This window comes from Ovis aries, chromosome X (assembly GCF_016772045.2).
Source record: "Ovis aries strain OAR_USU_Benz2616 breed Rambouillet chromosome X, ARS-UI_Ramb_v3.0, whole genome shotgun sequence".
Taxonomy (NCBI): domain Eukaryota; kingdom Metazoa; phylum Chordata; class Mammalia; order Artiodactyla; family Bovidae; genus Ovis; species Ovis aries.
In genome coordinates this window covers 13,927,401-13,945,042 of record NC_056080.1, presented here as the reverse complement: position 1 = coordinate 13,945,042, position 17,642 = coordinate 13,927,401, and the positions used below count along the sequence as shown (strand labels likewise).

The 17,642-nt window shown below is 42.7% G+C and overlaps 1 protein-coding gene and 1 long non-coding RNA gene across 3 annotated transcripts in view; one reads left to right on the top strand and one right to left on the bottom strand.

Annotated features, from left to right (window-relative positions):
* Positions 1-17,642, top strand: part of LOC114111343 (uncharacterized) — an 82,087-nt gene that overhangs the window by 12,409 nt on the left and 52,036 nt on the right. The window lies entirely within an intron of this gene.
* LOC101104372 (carbonic anhydrase 5B, mitochondrial) overlaps positions 1-17,642 on the bottom strand; it is a 31,056-nt gene that overhangs the window by 11,516 nt on the left and 1,898 nt on the right. The window contains exons 1-2 of one of the 2 annotated variants that reach the window (XM_060408291.1): positions 11,823-11,933; positions 10,417-10,611 (exon numbers count right to left, since the gene is read on the bottom strand). In XM_060408291.1, the coding sequence (XP_060264274.1) occupies positions 10,417-10,558 (142 nt within the window). In that variant the 5' untranslated portion in view covers positions 10,559-10,611; positions 11,823-11,933. Of the gene's footprint in view, positions 1-10,416; positions 10,612-11,822; positions 11,934-17,642 lie in introns of those variants that run through there. The other variant, XM_004021933.5, reaches the window with a different exon arrangement.

Genomic DNA, 17,642 nt, shown 5'->3' with positions numbered 1-17,642 from the left:
CCGCTGAGAACGAACCTGAGGATTTGAGAAAGTGACAAGGCAGCTGCTGCCCAGTCAAACCCCTCTGTGCATGGCAGGGTCACTGGTACTCCACTTGTCAGAAAAAAACAAGCTTGCCTCCGGTTTCCTCTTACACGGGAGATAGTTCTCTTCCTGAGATAGCTGCCCCAAGCGGGATCCTACAAGTGGCCCACAGTATAGACAAAGAGTGTGCCAAGGCAGTTTCTAGACCAGTGGTTCTCACAGGAGGGAGCTATGGGGACCCCAGGGGACATTTGGCAATGTCTGGAGACACTTTTCAGTTGTCCAACTGGAGGAGGGTGCTACTGACATCTAGTGGGTAGAGGCCAGAGATGCAGCTAAACATCCTCCATAGTAGCAGGACGGGCTTTCACAAGAATTACATGCCCCCAAATATCAGTAATGCCAAAGTTGAGAAAGCTTGGTCTAGAGCCAAAAGCAATAGGCAAACTCAGGGTATTCCCTTTTTTCTGCTCAGCTTTTCACATACTGCAGATCATCTCTTCTCTAGAGAGGTCTGAACCCAACGTTTTGGGTTTTCTCCCTCGGTATAAAGTAACTTCTGAAGAACAAAAACTTGAGAGCAGGAGAACTTTCTGTTTCAGAAATCTAAAGTGAAAACTGGGGGGAACTGGCACCATATAATCATATTATTATTGGATTGGAATGCAGATTCTTTGCAGGCAGGAGCCATGTCTTCCTCCCCCTTTATTGTGCCCTGTAGCTCCTAATTTGATAAATGCCCTTTAATCTGAGCATGGATTATCCAAATGCTATTGTTAGGTTAAAAAGCTACATTTTATTAGTGTTTAGTTTGGTATTTTAAAGCTTTCAGAAACCCCCAGAACAGGCCTGAGTCAGTCTTAAAGCTGACCGCCAGCAGAGACCTGACAACATGTCCCCTGAGATGCCCAGAGGGAGGCTGAGACTTTGAGCATTCACACCCTTCAAAACCAGCTGGTGAGGGTCTGTCTCCCATGGAGACTAGGGAAGACAGGAATGATGAGCAGATGCCTAAGACGATGCCCTGTTTCACCTTTAATTGGCCCCCACTTTGTTCAGGAAATGCCTAAAATCTTCTCCCTCACCCACAGAAACAGTAGCCTGAGGAAACCAGGCCTGTTCCTTCAGTGGCTCTTTTATGGTCATAACGGGCTTCCCAGGTGGCACAGTAGTAAAGAATCCACCTGCCAATGCAGGAGACACGAGAGACTCAGTTTGATCCCTGGGTTGGGAGGATCCCCTGGCATAGGAAATGGTAACCCACTCCAGTTATCTTGCCTGGAGAATTCCATGGATGGAGGAGCCTGGCGGGCTACAGTCATGGGGTCGCAAAGCATGCAGGTATGGTCATAACACTCCTATCAATTCACGCCCTTCAATTCACAAGTTTAGCTTCCAAGCTTTCCCCCACTCACCTCCTCCTTTTGGAACCCAACCCCCTCCACCCGCCTCCACCCACCATTAGGGAGGCCTTGGTCACTGTCCCCTTAGAGAAGCCAGCTTTTGCCCAGGCTTGTTTTGCCAATGATAAAGTCACATTTTTGTTCTCGTCTCTCTTCCTCTTCCTCCATTCTAACAAAGTACAGATTAAAATGATTTCTTGATGGTTGCTCAGAATTTGCCTCAAAGCAGGAAGATGATTACATGCTCTGACAACGGAGCCTGTGTTTCCAGTTTCTTCTTGTGTGGGGAAAATGAAATGAATAGCAAGAGTGATTCTATCAACCGTGGTTTAAGGGGCTACACCACACTATTAGGTGTCATTAATGAAAGCCCTTAGATCTCATGTGCCTGGCTTGGCTTTAGTTCTTGTTTATATGACTGGTCCTGGCTTTGATTTTTCTTTGTGCTTATACCACCTATGGCCCCAGCCTGGGCTGGGATGGGGGAGGGGCATCACTTTTAGCCCCTGAGAAGCTTATTCTTGCCTTAGCCCCTCAGTTCCTGCTCTTCCTGCTCCTCAGAAGTTAATTTCCTCTCATTGAGTTTCTGGCTGGCTTCTATTACATTTAGATATTGGGCTTTTCACTTCCTCAGTAAAATCTTCTCTCACTACTCTCCTATATAATATGATCCCCTCTTATTTTTTAATCACAGCACTCTGATCTTTTTCCCTCACGTTTATTACATAGGCATAGTCATAATTATATACATATGAAGGGTAGCACAATATGCTACTGTAGGGGAGTAAAAATAACTTTCCCTCAGCCTTTTAGGTCCTTAGCTGAGACCCCCACACCCCCACCATAATAAAAAGACAGATTATAGGGACAAAAAAAATTTAATTACCTACTTACTTACTGGAATCCCCACAAGGATATAAAACTGAAAAGGCATCTGGAAAATTGTGGCTTAAATACTATTATGAGCTAAGGGCTGGGACCAATCTGGGACTTCAAAGGGGAGGAATGAATTTCACAGGAAGGTGAGAAGAGGAAATACATCCTAAACAAAGTTTATAGAAAGGTGAACCAGTAACAGTTGTCTTCCAGGTACAGGCCCCCTTTCTAATGTAAATGGATTTTGCAAAAAAACCTGGTAGTTTATACTGTGTTTCCAGAGCTTCTTTGTCTGCAGTGTCTCAAAATAATTAGCTCAAAATAATCCATATGTCAAAGAGGCATATTTTGGGGTAGTGGAAGGGAACCGAATATGCAACCCCCAAATGTATCTCTTTGGTATAAGGATTATTTTGAGAAACAGCAGACATAGGAGAAGCTCTGGAAACAGAGTGGAAGTTACCAATTTGTAAAGGAAATTTACATTTCCAGCAGAAAGCTCCATTTGAAAGGGTGTCTCCCTCTCAGTATCAGGAAGAGGAGGATGACTAAGTCACCAAAAACTCATCAGTCGAGAATGCAGGACTTAGATCTGTAGAGCAGCCTTACCCTTGTTGAACGTGCTTTTCCTGGTCATCTCCAATAACACCCCTGTCTCAGCAGCCTCTTTTGTCTGTAGCTAGAGTGGGTATTGAGGTGGTCTAGGGCCACCTGGAGGAATTCCTGCTTTCCTGGGTCTCTCCCATGCTATCGAGGAGGTATGCATGTTATTAAACCCTTTTTGTTTGTTTTCTTCCTGTTAATCTGCCTTATTACAGAGGCCTCAGCCAGGACCCTAGAAGGCTAGAGGGAAAATGAGTTCTCCCCCTCAGTGTTCTGCAGTCCAGGACCAAGCTGCAGACAAAGGCCACCATTGGGAAGGGCTCATTCCCTTTTTATCTTTGTTTCCTATTACCCTGCTGATCATCACACTATTTTTTCTTTAATCTTCCTTCAGGTTTGTCTCTTCTTGCCTTGCCCGTGACATGGCCACCAGCCTAGTTTAGGCCTCTCAGCCCCACACTTCACACCACACTGCTTAGTTGTTTCTCCTCCTGTCTCACCCCTCTCTACTCCATCTTCCCAAACTGGTCTTGACATCTTCTCCAGTCACTTTAATCTTTCCTTCTTCAGAACTCATATTGCATTCATTCTCACACCATTTAGCACCAACCATTTCACATATAAAGTGTATTTGCTTTATCTGCTCAAAGGGCCTGTATCCTCCACTTTTTATACAGCCCAGGGTCAAAGTTGGTGCCATGCACAAAGGAGGCACTGAATGCTTATGTTACGAATAGAGAAAACCAGACAAGGTCATGCCAAGTCTCTCTACCCTTACCTCACAGTCTCTCCAACCAAGCAAGCAGGCTTACCCCCAGAACCCTTGTGTTCAGATGATCACATCTGCCAGTTTCTCTCTCATTTCTTAAAATCCTACGAGGCTCTCAAGGTCGGTCAAAGCCCATTCCCTAACAAACCCACACTATATTAAGCATCCCTTCACCTGCTGTTGCTCTCTTAACCTGCACTGTCTAATATGGTAGCCACTCACCCCATATGACTTGTTTAAATTGAGATGTGCTGTAAAACACCTAGGGACTTTGAAGACTGAGTACAAAACAAAGAATGTAAAATAGTTCATTTATAATTCTTATATTCATTTTAAAGAGACAAGATATATTTTGGATATATTGGGTTAAATAAAATATATTAGTGAAATTAATTTCCCCTCTGTACTATATCTCACCTATATATTTGATATATTATAATTAATTTCACAAATGAATAAAATTTATTTTTTCTTTTTTCCCCCAGTTTTATTGAGATGTAACTGACATACTACTTGTTCTTTTTAAAATGTGGTTATTGGAAAATATAGAATTGTCTATATGGCTCATATTTGTGGCTCATATTCCATTTATTTACTGGACATTACTGTTCTATACCATCATTAACCTTTTCTCCTGTGCCTTGCCCTGTACTGTCCTTTTTCTTGAGATGTGCTGTTTACTCATCAAATTGAACACCATCCTAGCAGGCCTACGTCTACTGCAGTAAGAGGATACATAGGGACCCTCCATGTGACTTTGTTGAGGATGGTCACAGAATCACAAACTGCCTTGTTAGAGCATCAGGGCTGTAAGAGGCACTTTGACGCTGAGCCCAGGTAACCACAGCATCACACGCAATTACCACCACAGCAGACTAAGGCCCACACTTCCTGGTGGTCAGTTTAGGGCTATTTGTTAGTGCGCTGTAGCTGCAGATTAAATTCACCCATTCCCAACCATTTTAGTTGACTGAATCCTAAGGTGTCGATGTTCACTCTTGCCATCTCCTGCTTAACCACTTCCAATTTACCTTGATTCATGGACCTAACATTCCAGGCTCCTATGCAATATTGTTCTTTACAGCTTTGGTCTTGACTTTCACCACAAGACACATTCACAACTGAGCATCATTTGCACTTTGGCCCAGCTGCTTCATTCTTTCTGAACCTATTAGTAATTGCCCTCTGCTCTTCCCCAGTAGATACTGGATACCTTCTGACCTGGGGGAGCTCACCCTCCAATGTCACATTTTTTGCCTTTTCATTCTGTACATGGGATTTTCTAGGCAAGAGATTGGAGTGGTTGCCATTTCCTCGTCCAGTGGACTACTTTTGTCAGAACTCTTCACTATGACCCATCCATCTTAAGTGGCCTTGCATGGCATGGCTCATAGCTTCATTGAATTATGCAAGCCCCTTTGCCATGACAAGGCTGTGATCCATGAAAGGGATCCACAAATTTAATTCAGATGACCATTATATCTACTACAGTAGGCAAGAATCCCTTAGAAGAAATGGAGTAGCCCTTATAGTCAACAAAAGAAGCTGAAATGCAGTACTTGGTGCAATCTCAAAAACAGCAGAATCATCTCAGTTCGTGTCCAAGGCAAACCATTCAACATCATAGTAATCCAAGTCTGTGCCCCAACCACTAATGCAAAGAAGCTGAAGTTGGTTGGTTCTATGAAGACCTACAAAACTCTCTAGAACTAACACCATAAAAAGATGTCCTTTTCATCATAGGGGGTTGGAACACAAAAGGAGGAAGTCAAGAGATACCTGGAATGACAGGCAAGTTTGGCCCTGGAGTACAAAATGAAGCAGGACACAGGCTAACAGAGTTTTGTCAAGAGAACATGCTGGTCATAGCAAGCACCCTTTTCCAACAACACACAAGACGACTCTATATGGGCATGACTGAATAGTCAATACCAAAATCAAATTGATTATATTCTTTGTAGCTGAAGATGGAGAAGCTCTATACAGTCAGCAAAAACAAGACCTGGAGCTAACTGTGGCTCAGATCATCAGCTCCTTATTGCAAAATTCAGTCTTAAATTGAAGAAAGTGGGGAAAACCACTGGGCCATTCAGGTAGGACCTAAATCAAATCCCTCATGATTATGCAGTGGAGGTGACAAATAGATTCAAGGGATTAGATGTGACAGACAGAGTGCCTGAAGAACTATGGACAGAAGTTTGTAACATTGTACAGGAGGCAGTGACCAAAAACACTGCAAAGAAAAAGAAATTAAAAAAGGCAAAGTGGTTGTCTGAGGAGGCTTTACAAATAGCAGACAAAAGAAGAGAAGCAAAAAGCAAGAAGGAAGAAAGGGAAAGATAAATCCAACTGAATGCAGAGTTCCAGAGAATAGCAAGGACAGATAAGAACGCCTTTTTAAATGAACAATGCAAAGACATAGAGGAAAACAATAGAATGGGAAAGACTACAGGTCTCTTCAAGAAAACTGGAGATATCAAGGGACCATTTCATGCAAGGATGGGCATGATAAAGGACAGAAATGGAACAGACCTAACAGAAGCAGAAGAGATTAAGAAGAGGTGGCAAGAATACACAGAACTATACAAGAAAGGTCATAATGACCTGGATAACCATGATGGTGTGGTCACTCACCTACAGCCAGACATCCTGGAGGTGAAGTCAAATGGGCCTTAGGAAGCATTACTATAAACAATGCTAGTGGAGGTGATGGAATTCCAGCTGAGCTATTTAAAATTCTAAAAGATGATACTGTTAAAGTGCTGCACTCAATATGTTAGCAAATTTGGAAAAATCAGCAGTGGCCACAGGACTGGATGAGGTCAGTTTTTCTCCAATCCCAAAGAAGGGCAATGCCAAAGAATGTTCAAACTACCATACAATTGTGGTCATTTCATATGCTAGCAAGGTCATGCTTAAAATCCTTCAAGCTAGGTTTCAGCAGCATGTGAACCAAGAACTACCAGATGTACAAGCTGGATTTAGAAAAGGCAGAGGAACCAGAGATCAAATTGCCAACATTGGTTGGATCACAGAGAAAGCAAGGGAATTCCAGAAAAAACATATAATTCTGCTTTGTTGACTATGCTAAAGCCTTTGACTGTGTGGATCACAACAAACTGTGAAAAATTCTTAAACAGATGGGAGTACCAGAATATCTTACCTGTCTCCTGAGAAACTTGTATGTGGATCAAGAAGCAACAGTTAGAACCAGACATGGAACAATCGACTGGTTCAAAATTGGAAAAGGGTAAGTCAAGGCTGTATATTGTCACCATGCTTATTTAACTTCTATGCAGAGTACATTATGTGATATGCCAGGCTGGAAGAATCACAAGCTGGAATCCAGATTGCCGGGAGAAACAACAGCAACCTCAGATATGCAGCTTTCTCTTATGGCAGAAAGTGCAGAGAAACTAAAGAGTCTCTTGATGAGGGTGAGAGAGGAGAGTGAAAAAGCTGGCTTAAAACTCAATATTCAAAAAACTAAAATCATGGCATCTGGTCCCACCACTTCATGGCATATAGATGGGGAAACAGTGGAAACAGTGACAGATTTTATTTTCCTGGACTCCATAATCACTGCAGACGGTGACTGTTGCCAAGAAATTAAAAGACACTTGCTCCTTGGAAGAAAAGCTATGAAAAAACCTAGACAGCGTATTCAAAAGGAGAGACATCACTTTGCTGACAAAGGTCCATCTAGTCAAAGCTATGGTTTTTCCAGTAGTCATGTATGGATGTGAGAGTTGGACCATAAAGAAAGCTGAGCACCAAACAATTGATGCTTTCGAGTTGTGGTGCTGGAGAAGACTCTTGAAAGTCCCATGGACTGCAAGGAGATCCAACCAGTCCATCCTAAAGGAAATCAACCCTGAATATTCATTGGAAGGACTGATGCTGAAACTGAAGCTCCAATATTTTGGCCACCTGATGCGGAGAGCTGACTCATTGGAAAAGACCCTGATGCTGGGAAAGATTGAAGGTGGGAGGAGAAGGGGACAACAGAGGATGAGATTGTTGGATGGCATCACCAAGTTAGTGGACATGACTTTGAACAAACTCTGGGAGATAGTGGAGCACAGAGGAGTCTGGCAGGCTGCAGTCCATGGGGTTGCAAAGAGTGGGACATGATTTAGCGACTGTCAATGGCTGCAGAGACCCCTGAGGCTGTTACTGTAATTCCAAAGGGCTCTTAATAGGTTAGTTGTTTCTCAAGATTATTTGAAAGTTAATGAAGACAACACATTCTGGATATCCCAGCCTCTGTTATCTGGGAAATACAGAAATTTTTGTGAAGACATTGCAAAACAAACTTTTGAGTACTGTTGTTCTCCAGGCTTTATTGGTGTTCTTTAAAATTAATTGGAGCACTAATAGAACCGTTTTCTAACACTGTTCAGTTATTAATAGATAAGTACTGTAAACTAAAACTTTCTCTGATGATGAAAATGGCTGACACGGTAAGTGCTAGGCACTTGTGGCTATTGTCAGCTACAGATTGGCATTTGCCATGGGCACTTGCCATCCATCTCTGCGAGAATTAAATTATGTATTGCTACAGCTGCTGATTTTCAACACCGCCTGAAAGATTAGGATTGAGAGCAGAAGTGTGGCCCTCTGTGCTCAGGGAAAACATGGCAGTACAGGTCGTCAGATAGGTATTTTCAGGAGCCGACTTTATGAGCCCAGTTCTTGTATCTCCTCATGTAGAAAAGCACTAATAGCCTTCATGGTGACGACAGCTCCTCATGACTAGGCATTTAGGCTCAATTTCAGTAGGTGATACATGAAGTGAAATTAATTTTTTTCATTTTGGGTAATTGGTGCAGGCTTTTATCTTTATTTTATCATATTACCAGTCCGTAGGGTTAGGACTGTCAACATTTACTGTCTGTAACTTGAGAGCACAGCAAATAGCAGTTTGAGTTGACACCAGTGATTCCCTGGGGCTGATGGGGAATGAAGGTAGAGCACGGGGCACAGGCCCCAGTGAAATGCTGCTTCTCAATCTGGCATCACCCTCCTCCTCAGTCAGTCCTCGCTGTGCTCCCCAGATCCTAAAAATGGTCAGACATCTGAGGGGGCTGCTGAGCATATGACATGATGATGGTGGTGATGACGTGACAACTGTGGTACTGGAGGTAGCTGCTAGCACTGAGTTCTCACTGTGTGGGACACGCTTGCTAAGGACTTTGAACATTATCTTTTCTAACCCTCAACTATTTTGGATCATTCTTGGTCACTGGACCTTATGCTGAGGTACTGCGTTTCTAGGAATAATGAGTATTGTCCTTAGAGCTAAGCAGATAAGGGACCAGGACATGCTCAGTGGCTCAGGGCAGCAAAGACCAAATATTATTCTGGGTGAAACAAGAAGGGACAGTATAAACATCTAAAGCAAAGCCAAATTATGACTGTCATCAGTCTGTCTTAGTAAGCTACAAACAAGAACATGTGATATGGGAAATTAATCAAGGGTAGCCCCTCATCCCTACATCATTACCACTTTTTGTTTTTGTCGTTACCAAAAGGAGCAAACTTTTATGGGTTTTTTTTTTTTTTTTGGCCCCACCACTCGGCTTGTGGTATCTTGCTTCCCCAACTAGGGATCAAACCAGGGCCCTTATCAGTGAAAGTGTGGAGTCCTAACTGCTTGACTACCAGGGAATTCCTTAGGAGCAAAGTATTCTAAAGACATGAGCATATTGAATATTAGACCCTTAACTTTCAAGTTTCTGTTAAAAAAAAAAAAAAACCTTTCTGTTAGTAACTAGATAAATATGACTAATTTTTTTCCATTTTTAGCCTTAGACTGCAAAGTACCAGTGTTGAGAAGAAGCCATTCTGGGGAGGATGTGGGCTTGCTGGTAGGAAGCCACACCCAGCAACCAGAAATTTATTATGACTCAGGCCAGTTCAGTTTAATGAGAACACAGTTAGTGATGGAAGAAACAAAATAAACTTAGAATAAAAAAATATATATATGAAGCAGTTTCAAGGCAATGGATTTAGCTAGACTGGCATTCTCATAAATTCCTTTTTTAATGTGCAAATAAGGTCAGAGAGAGTAAACCCAAGGAAGAAAAGTTGAGAAACCTACAATCTGGAAGCAAAGCAACATTGGAAAACTGTGTGAATTCACTGTGAATGGTGGAAAATATAGAAAATAACTATTTGGCAGATACACTTAACCAGTGCATTAAACTCATGTCTCCACCATCACACACATTATCCTCTCCTATCATCCCAGGGGTTCTGTGCCAGTGTCCCTTTGCCTCCAGGGGACCTTTAGGGAGGTCTTGAGACAGTTAGGGATGCCATGCAACATCTGCAGTGCACAGTCCAGCCCCGACAGCACGGAATGAGCCACCCCCATGACAGCAGTGCCGTGGAGTCAGGGAAGACCGCCTGCCACCTCCCCTGATCTGCGGGGTCACAGCGAAGCACACATGGGCCAGGTGGTCAGCTACAAGTAACTCTTCTGCAATTTCTGATGAGAGATGGAACGTTCCAGACTACATCATCATGATGTGTACCTCAGACTTAGGTCAGCTGTAGCTCAATAAAGTTAGGGGAAAAACTTCCCATATTTTCACAAACAGGGAAATAATGGGGTATTCTCCTCAAGGCATCTAATCCCAGTCTGGAATGCCACTGACATCAGAGCTGCACACTCAACACACGTGACTCTTAGGAGACAACCAGGCTTCCGCTCTGTCCAGGCAGCCGTGTACTCACAGACTCGGTTCCGGGATTTGTAAGTGCAGGTGTAGAGGCTGCAAAGCCTTGCAGGCGTGGACCTCGGAATCTGGAACCTTCTCCACAGTGTCTTGCATGGAGAGGCTTGAAGAATGACCCTCAGGTAACTCATCACCACCATCTTTAGCTTAAAATCTTGATCAGCTCTCCAGTAGCTTGCAGAAACCTAATAACCTAGAGGCAGGACAAAAGAGGCAACGCCATAAACAACAGAGGTCCCGATCATGTGGAAAACATCATTCAGATTATTAGTACATAGGATGGGAGGCCAAGTGAGAGTCAGTCATTTATCCACTCTTATTCTTCAAACACATTGTTCACCTCATTGGCAGGTCCAGATGACTGACTCAGGCGCCTTGCCTTTACCTTATGGTTACTAAATATTAGCGGTTCAGAGAAAGGACTCTCTTAATCCACAAAATGAAAGAGTGTTAACAATACAGCTTCTTAAATTAGAAACAAAATTTTACTCCTTGAAATCCAGATTAATAGTCCAGCATGGTACTGATATTTAGGAGAAACCAAAGATTAAAGTTTCCTCCAGGCAGCCTGAATTTAAAAAAAAAAGAAATCAATCTGCATCTGGACTGCTTAAAAAAAAAAAAGATATATCCCCCCAAAACACTCATGGGTAGTTTTTGAAACACTTTTAAATGCTAGTGTGTCCTTTAAAGAAGTAGGTCTCATATCCCTACATGTAAGACCCGAAGGACTCCCAAAGTTCTGCCTGATCTAAAAGAGAAACCTTCCTGAATATGTGAACCTAACCTAACCTCACAGCTTGGGAATTCTGCCAGTAAACATTTTTGTTTCAACATTTTTTTTGCTCTTAAACACTCTGTTGGGTGCTGGGAGGTAGTAAAGATGAAGTAGATCATAAAAAAGAATGAAGTTCTTGTACATGCTATAATGTGCTGAACCTCGAAAACAGTGTGCTAAGTGAAAGAAGCCAGACACAAAAGATCACATATGGTATGATTTCATTTGTATGAAATACTCAGAATAGGGAAATCTACAGAGACAGAAAACAGGTTGAGCAGAGGGGGAAACGGGGAATAACTGGTGAATCGGTATGGGGTTTTCTTTTGGGTGATATAATTATTTTAGAACCAGATAGAGGTAGTTGTTACATAACATTGGGACTGTACTAAATGCCTCTGAATTGTACATTTTAAAGTGGCCAATTTGGGGAATTCCCTGGTGATCCACTGATTAAGACTCCTCATTCCACTGCAGGGGACCTGGATTCAATCCCTGGTCAGGAACTGGGATCCCACAGGCCACGCACTGTGGCCAAAATATTAAAGATAAAATACCTAATCTTATGTTATGTGAATTTTGCCTCAGTAAAATAATGCACATCATATGGGAAGGAAAACACGTACCAAACCAGTTCTCAGCAGGTATTGGTACCTCCTGAGTCTGCTTTCTCCTGCCAAAGGAGGCGTCTCAGCAATTTGGCCTTGACTGGGGTGCAAAGGCACCAAAAGGGAAACTGAGGGGACAAGAAGACACGTCACTTACTGACCTGCACTTTATTCATTCATACCATGTTTCCCCAAGAAGAGCGTTAGATACAGAAAAAGCACATGACCACAAGCGATGCTGAGCAAGGAGGGACACATTCTCATTTCATCCTCCCTCTGTTCGTATACTTCACTGCAATTAATTAGCCATGAACTAGCCCTTCTGCCTGTACTGCTACCCTTGTCACTGCTAGCTCCGAGCTGGAGGAGACAAGGCTGCACCCAAGGGAAAGGAGAGAAAATCACACCTAAGGTATGTCCAGTGAGTGCAAGACACAGAGAACAGAGAACTTCCTGTCACTGCCCTGCAAAGCACAAGTGAGGGCTCCAGACAGATCTCTATAACTGGCTCCCCACAAACCATGTGCCCACACCCGTATTGTAACATGAAGCACAGCATGGTGACAAGCCAGCCTTTCAGCCCGGGGCCATGCCCTCTGTTGTACACATCACTTTGCCAGTGAACACACTGAACTAAGGGAGTGGAGGTGCATGGTCACCACATTAAAGGGGACCGATAGGGAGCTCGTGACTCCCAGGGAGGCTCCTCTCCTGCAAGCCTAACTCCCTACCTAGGGTCTTTAGGCCAGTGACACCTAAAGTGTGTCTGCATTGCCAAAGGTATTTGATATTCTCAAACTAAGTTAAAATCACTTTTGTTCATAGTTTTATGTGTATGTTTGCATATATATTTTAAGGGTGTGGGTATGTAAAAATATACCTTATTTAAGATATGCAAAGTCTGACACGATTTCAAATAGAGACTGATAATGAAATTTCAAGATATTATCTTGATAGTGCCTTGAGTCAAACAAGTACCTTGTTTTCAAAAATCTTAATATTTGAAATATCATTAACCGAATTAACTGAGCAAGGTTAAAGAGTGGATGATTTGCCACATCAATTCAGAATCTATTTCTGCTTTTTAAAATTTTTTTATTTTGGAAAACTTCAAACTTATAGAAATAGTGAAAATACTGTAATAAAACTACCTATGTACTTGCTACTGCATTTCAACAATTATCTCTTGGTGGCTAAGCAAGTTTTATTTGTGCCCAACCCACCACTTCCCCTCTCTGAATTATTTGAAACAAATCCAAGAAATCTTAGAAACTTATCCATGATTTTATTTTCCACATGAAAGTGAAAGTGAAAGTCACTCAGTTGTGTCCAACTCTTGTGACCCCATAGACTGTCCATGGAGTTCTCCAGGCCAGAATACTGGAGTGGGTAGCCTTTCCCTTCTCCAGGGGATCTTCCCAACCCAGGGATCGAACCCAGGTTTCCTGCATTGCAGGCGGATTCTTTACCAACTGAGCTATCAGGGAAGCCAGGGAAAATATCCTCCAAATTCATAGTTTGTTCTCCATGAAAATAATCTATATGAAATAGCCCTTGGCAATAGTTTATTGGCAGAATATGAAAACTATCAATTTTTCAAACTTAAAAACAGCACAAAAGCACAGTAACCAGATACCTTCTCAGTGCCTACCTATCCCTTAAAGTAAACACTTCATTTCTCTCTTGATATCTCCACTCTAATCTTGGATTAGCACTCAGGTTCAGAACTTTATGCTTCTAATTTATAAGACTATGTCTAGCATGAAACAGCTGGAGAAGGCAATGGCACTCCACTCCAGTACTCTTGCCTGGAAAATCCCATGGACGGAGGAGCCTGGTAGGCTGCAGTCCATGGGGTCACTAAGAGTCGGATACGACTGAGCAACTTCACTTTCACTTTTCACTTTCCTGCATTGGAGAAGGAAATGGCAACCCACTCCAGTATTCTTGCCTGGAGAATCCCAGGGATGGCGGAGCGTGGTGAGCTCTCATCTTTGGGGTCGCACAGAGTTGGACACGACTGAAGTGACTTAGCAGCAGTAGCAGCAGCAGCATGAAACAGCATAATCTATAATCATGGGTCAGCAGGGTCAAAGGAGTATATGAACGGAAATGTTTAAGATTAAGACTGAAGGGAGTTCCCTGGCAGTCCAGTGGTTAAGGCTCTCTGGCAGTCCAGTGGTTAAGGCTCCTTAACCAGTGGGTTAAGGTTCAATCCCTGATCAGGTAACTAAGATCTTGCATGCCACACAGCACAGCCGAAAAGAAAAGAAAACAAAAAAGATTAAGATTTAATGTACATCCTTCAATTTATGCAAGAAAGAATCCAGAACCAGAGGAGCAGGAAAAACAGTCATTCAGTAACGCTGCACAAGAAGTAGAGTTTCTGTGACTTCAAATAGTGTAAGGTCTGAGAAAAGCCCAGAAAATCCTGTTAAGTATTACATAAATGAAAATTATTATTACTCAAATTGAATTTGCTAAAATGCTACCCATGATATAAGTACAAAAATTAAGAAACTAGAAAGCAGCTTTAGATGATTTTTAATGTCATTATTTTCTTTTTAAGACAGTATCATGAAGTAATTCCGACTAAATAGGATTCTCTCTGATAAAATCAATTTGTAAACTTTCAAAATTGCTAAGAGATATGGGGAAATCTTGCCTTAATTCTGTGCTTCTTTCCATTGACTTCCATTCCTGTATTGAAGCAATAATGAGTGATTATCTCATGCAAAGCACTGTGCTGGGTTAAGATAATAAAGTTATGTTTTCTCCTTATTCTCACAAGCTTGCCATCTACAAAGAAAAACTATTTAAACAAATAACTTCTCTTTTTAAGTTACTTTTTCATTGCAGTAAAATATACATATTTATTGTTTTCACCTTTTTAAAGTATACAGTTCAGTGGCATTAAATACATTCACAATGTTGTGTAACCATCACCACCAAAACTTTTTCATCATCCTCAAAAACAAGCTCTGTACCCATTAAACAATAGCTCCCCATTCCTTCCCATGTCATAGCCCCTAGGAACCTCTATTCTTTCTGTCTCTATGTATTTGCCTACTCCACAGTGGACTCATAGAATATTTTTTTCCTTGAGTCTGGCTTATTTCACTTAGCATAATTAAATACTTCTTAATCAGAGTCAGATCTGATGACAGCCCTGACTTAACTCAATGAGAACATAGAGAGTAGAGGCTTTAACTTTCAGGAACAGGTATCATCTGGAACCATGGGTCAGAGGGGACAGTTTTAACAGGTGGGGCAAAGGCAGAGAGATGGCCGGGGAGGAATGATAAGGACATTTAGGCGATGGATGGACTGCTTAAGAGCCAAGGCCAGAGAGGACGACTGGGGTTGAGTTGAAATGGGAAAAGCTTTGGGTTTCTTCAGTAATCAATCTCAGTGTCAAAAGAGGTGGGCAAACATGTGAAAAAGGACTCCTTTCTTGCTTACAATCTGGATGGTAATGCCCAGGAAGACAGTGCCAAGTGTAAGATACTGGTTTGTCCTTCAAAGGGAAGGTCGTGATAAGACAAGGCCACAGACATGCCTGATGACTGAGGGAATTGTACAGAAAAATGGGCACACACTTGGCCCTGCCTGTGGAGCTGGGTGGGGAATCTGAGGCCTGTTGGCATGGCACCTGGAGAAGTCTGGGTAACTGATCCTTGGTCTAGCTCCACAGAGAGTAATCAGGAAAGCACGAGGCCAGGGTGAGCTGACATCACAGGCTGGGGCTGACTGCTGGGGCCATGGCCATTGGGGGACTGCCCTGCGTGCTACAGTCGTGCTGTCTGTGAACAGCATTGAGGCTAATGACACATGGCCCAGAGGAAGTGTCTCCTGTCCACTTCGAGACTGGCTGTCTAGGGCTGGGGGGAAACGAGCTCTAGACTATCTAACATCACCCTCACTCACAGTAGTCTCCCCAGGGCCCACTCGATGTGGGGGGGGAATGCATGTAGTAGTCTGGAGAGCTGAACCTCTGTCCCCTAAGAATGCTGCTGATCTCACTGAAGAACACTGACTCTGAAGATTACCTTTTGTGTTTTTAGACAAAAACAAAACCCAAATCCTTTTTTTGGTAACAGAGCCAAGTGTATCAGAACTTCCCATCCTCCCAAGTCTTCTATGAATATTTTTCAAGGTGTTGGCTAAGCAGATACTCAGGGAACACAGTGGAAGGTAGAGCTGGATAGAGATTTGAGATTAATTAAGGGAATATTAATTTCCAAGAGACAAGGTGACTTTCAGATGTTATTCCCTGTGTACAGGATGAAGCACTGATGGTTTCTGATGACTCTGTCAGCTCGGCACAGGATGGATGGGACTGGGCAAAGAGGGGAGCCAGGAAAGCCATTCAATCCATCACTCTTATTCTGTCATTCACGAGGACATCAATCAAATATGATAAATAGCAATGTTGTGCACAATTAAACTAAAATATGTTCAGTGAAAAGTAGAGCAGGCTAAGGTGAATTTGTAGTGCCACAGGGGAGGGGGTGTTGGGTTTTAAATAAATTGCTCAGGAGAAACCTTATTGAGAAGGTGAAATTTGAGCAAAGACCTTATTGAGAAGGTGAAATTGCTCAGGAGAGACCTTATTGAGAAGGAGGTGAAAGAATTATTTATACGGCTTTCAGGAGGAGGGTTATTCCAGGCAGAGGAAAATGCCTGTGCAAAAACCCTGAGGTGGGAGCTTGTCTGGCACATTCAGGGGACAGTGAGGAGGCCAATATGACGGGAGTGCAGCAAAGCAGAGGTAAGGCAGTAGGAGATGAGGTCCAGAGGTAATGAATGCTAAGCAGATTTCTAGGCCATTGTAAAGGTTCCCCACTGTGGGAACACAGTAGAGTTTTTGGAGTAGAGGAGGAATTTAATCTGATACACTTTTAAAAAATGTCATTCAGGAAAATGGAAAATGACCAGAATGGAAGAAAGAAGCAGGGACTCCATTCAGGATAATCCAAGGGCTGCAACTAAGGATGCTGCAGTGAATGTGGTGGGAAGTGGTTGGGCATTGGCCGTATCTTGGGGACACAGCCTGTAAGATGTGAAAGAAAGCAGTCAAGGGAGACTGGCAGATTCTTGCCCTAAACAACTGCAAGGATGGAGTTGCCATGAACTGAGATGGGAAGGCTGTGTGTGGAAAAGGGTTTGGGTGGGAAATCCATAGATCAGATTTGGGTATGTGGAGTTTGAAATGAAATTCCAGTAATTCAACTGAGAGAATATGGTAGAATAGTCTAACTCATGGTAGAACGAGGATGAATCCCTGAACAGAGAAACAGAACCTGGCACAGCGGGTGAGGGAAAGATGGTGCTCTTATTGCTAACCCTACTGGATTTGAGGTGCTGAGGCGGGGGCAGGCGAGAGCAAAGGTCTAGGGAGAGTTGGCAATGCAGCGCTGCTGCTCAGGAGACGTGAGGCTAGAAAGAGAAACAAAATCCCCTCCCCCAGGGGTAACAGGTGTCTAGAGGGAGACTAACAAAATGGAGTGATTACGGAGGCCTAGAGAAAAGGAAGTCAAATGCAATCAAGGAAGGAAGGGAGCATGAAAGGTCAGGGGCAAGGAGGGTTCCAGGGAAATCCGAATACAAAGAAAACTTAGCTAATGCTCAGTTACAATACCTGTAACAATACATGAGATTATTTATGCTAAAGCCAAAGGCCAATCCCCTCTGTTACATTAAAAGGTAGAATTTATTGAGAGGTGAGGTGGTTATTTAAATTTACCCATGGGTCTTATAAAGCCCAAGCTAGTGAAACCACAAATGTTTAATTATCAACCATAATATGTAACAGTAAACTACTAGCAGACATTACTG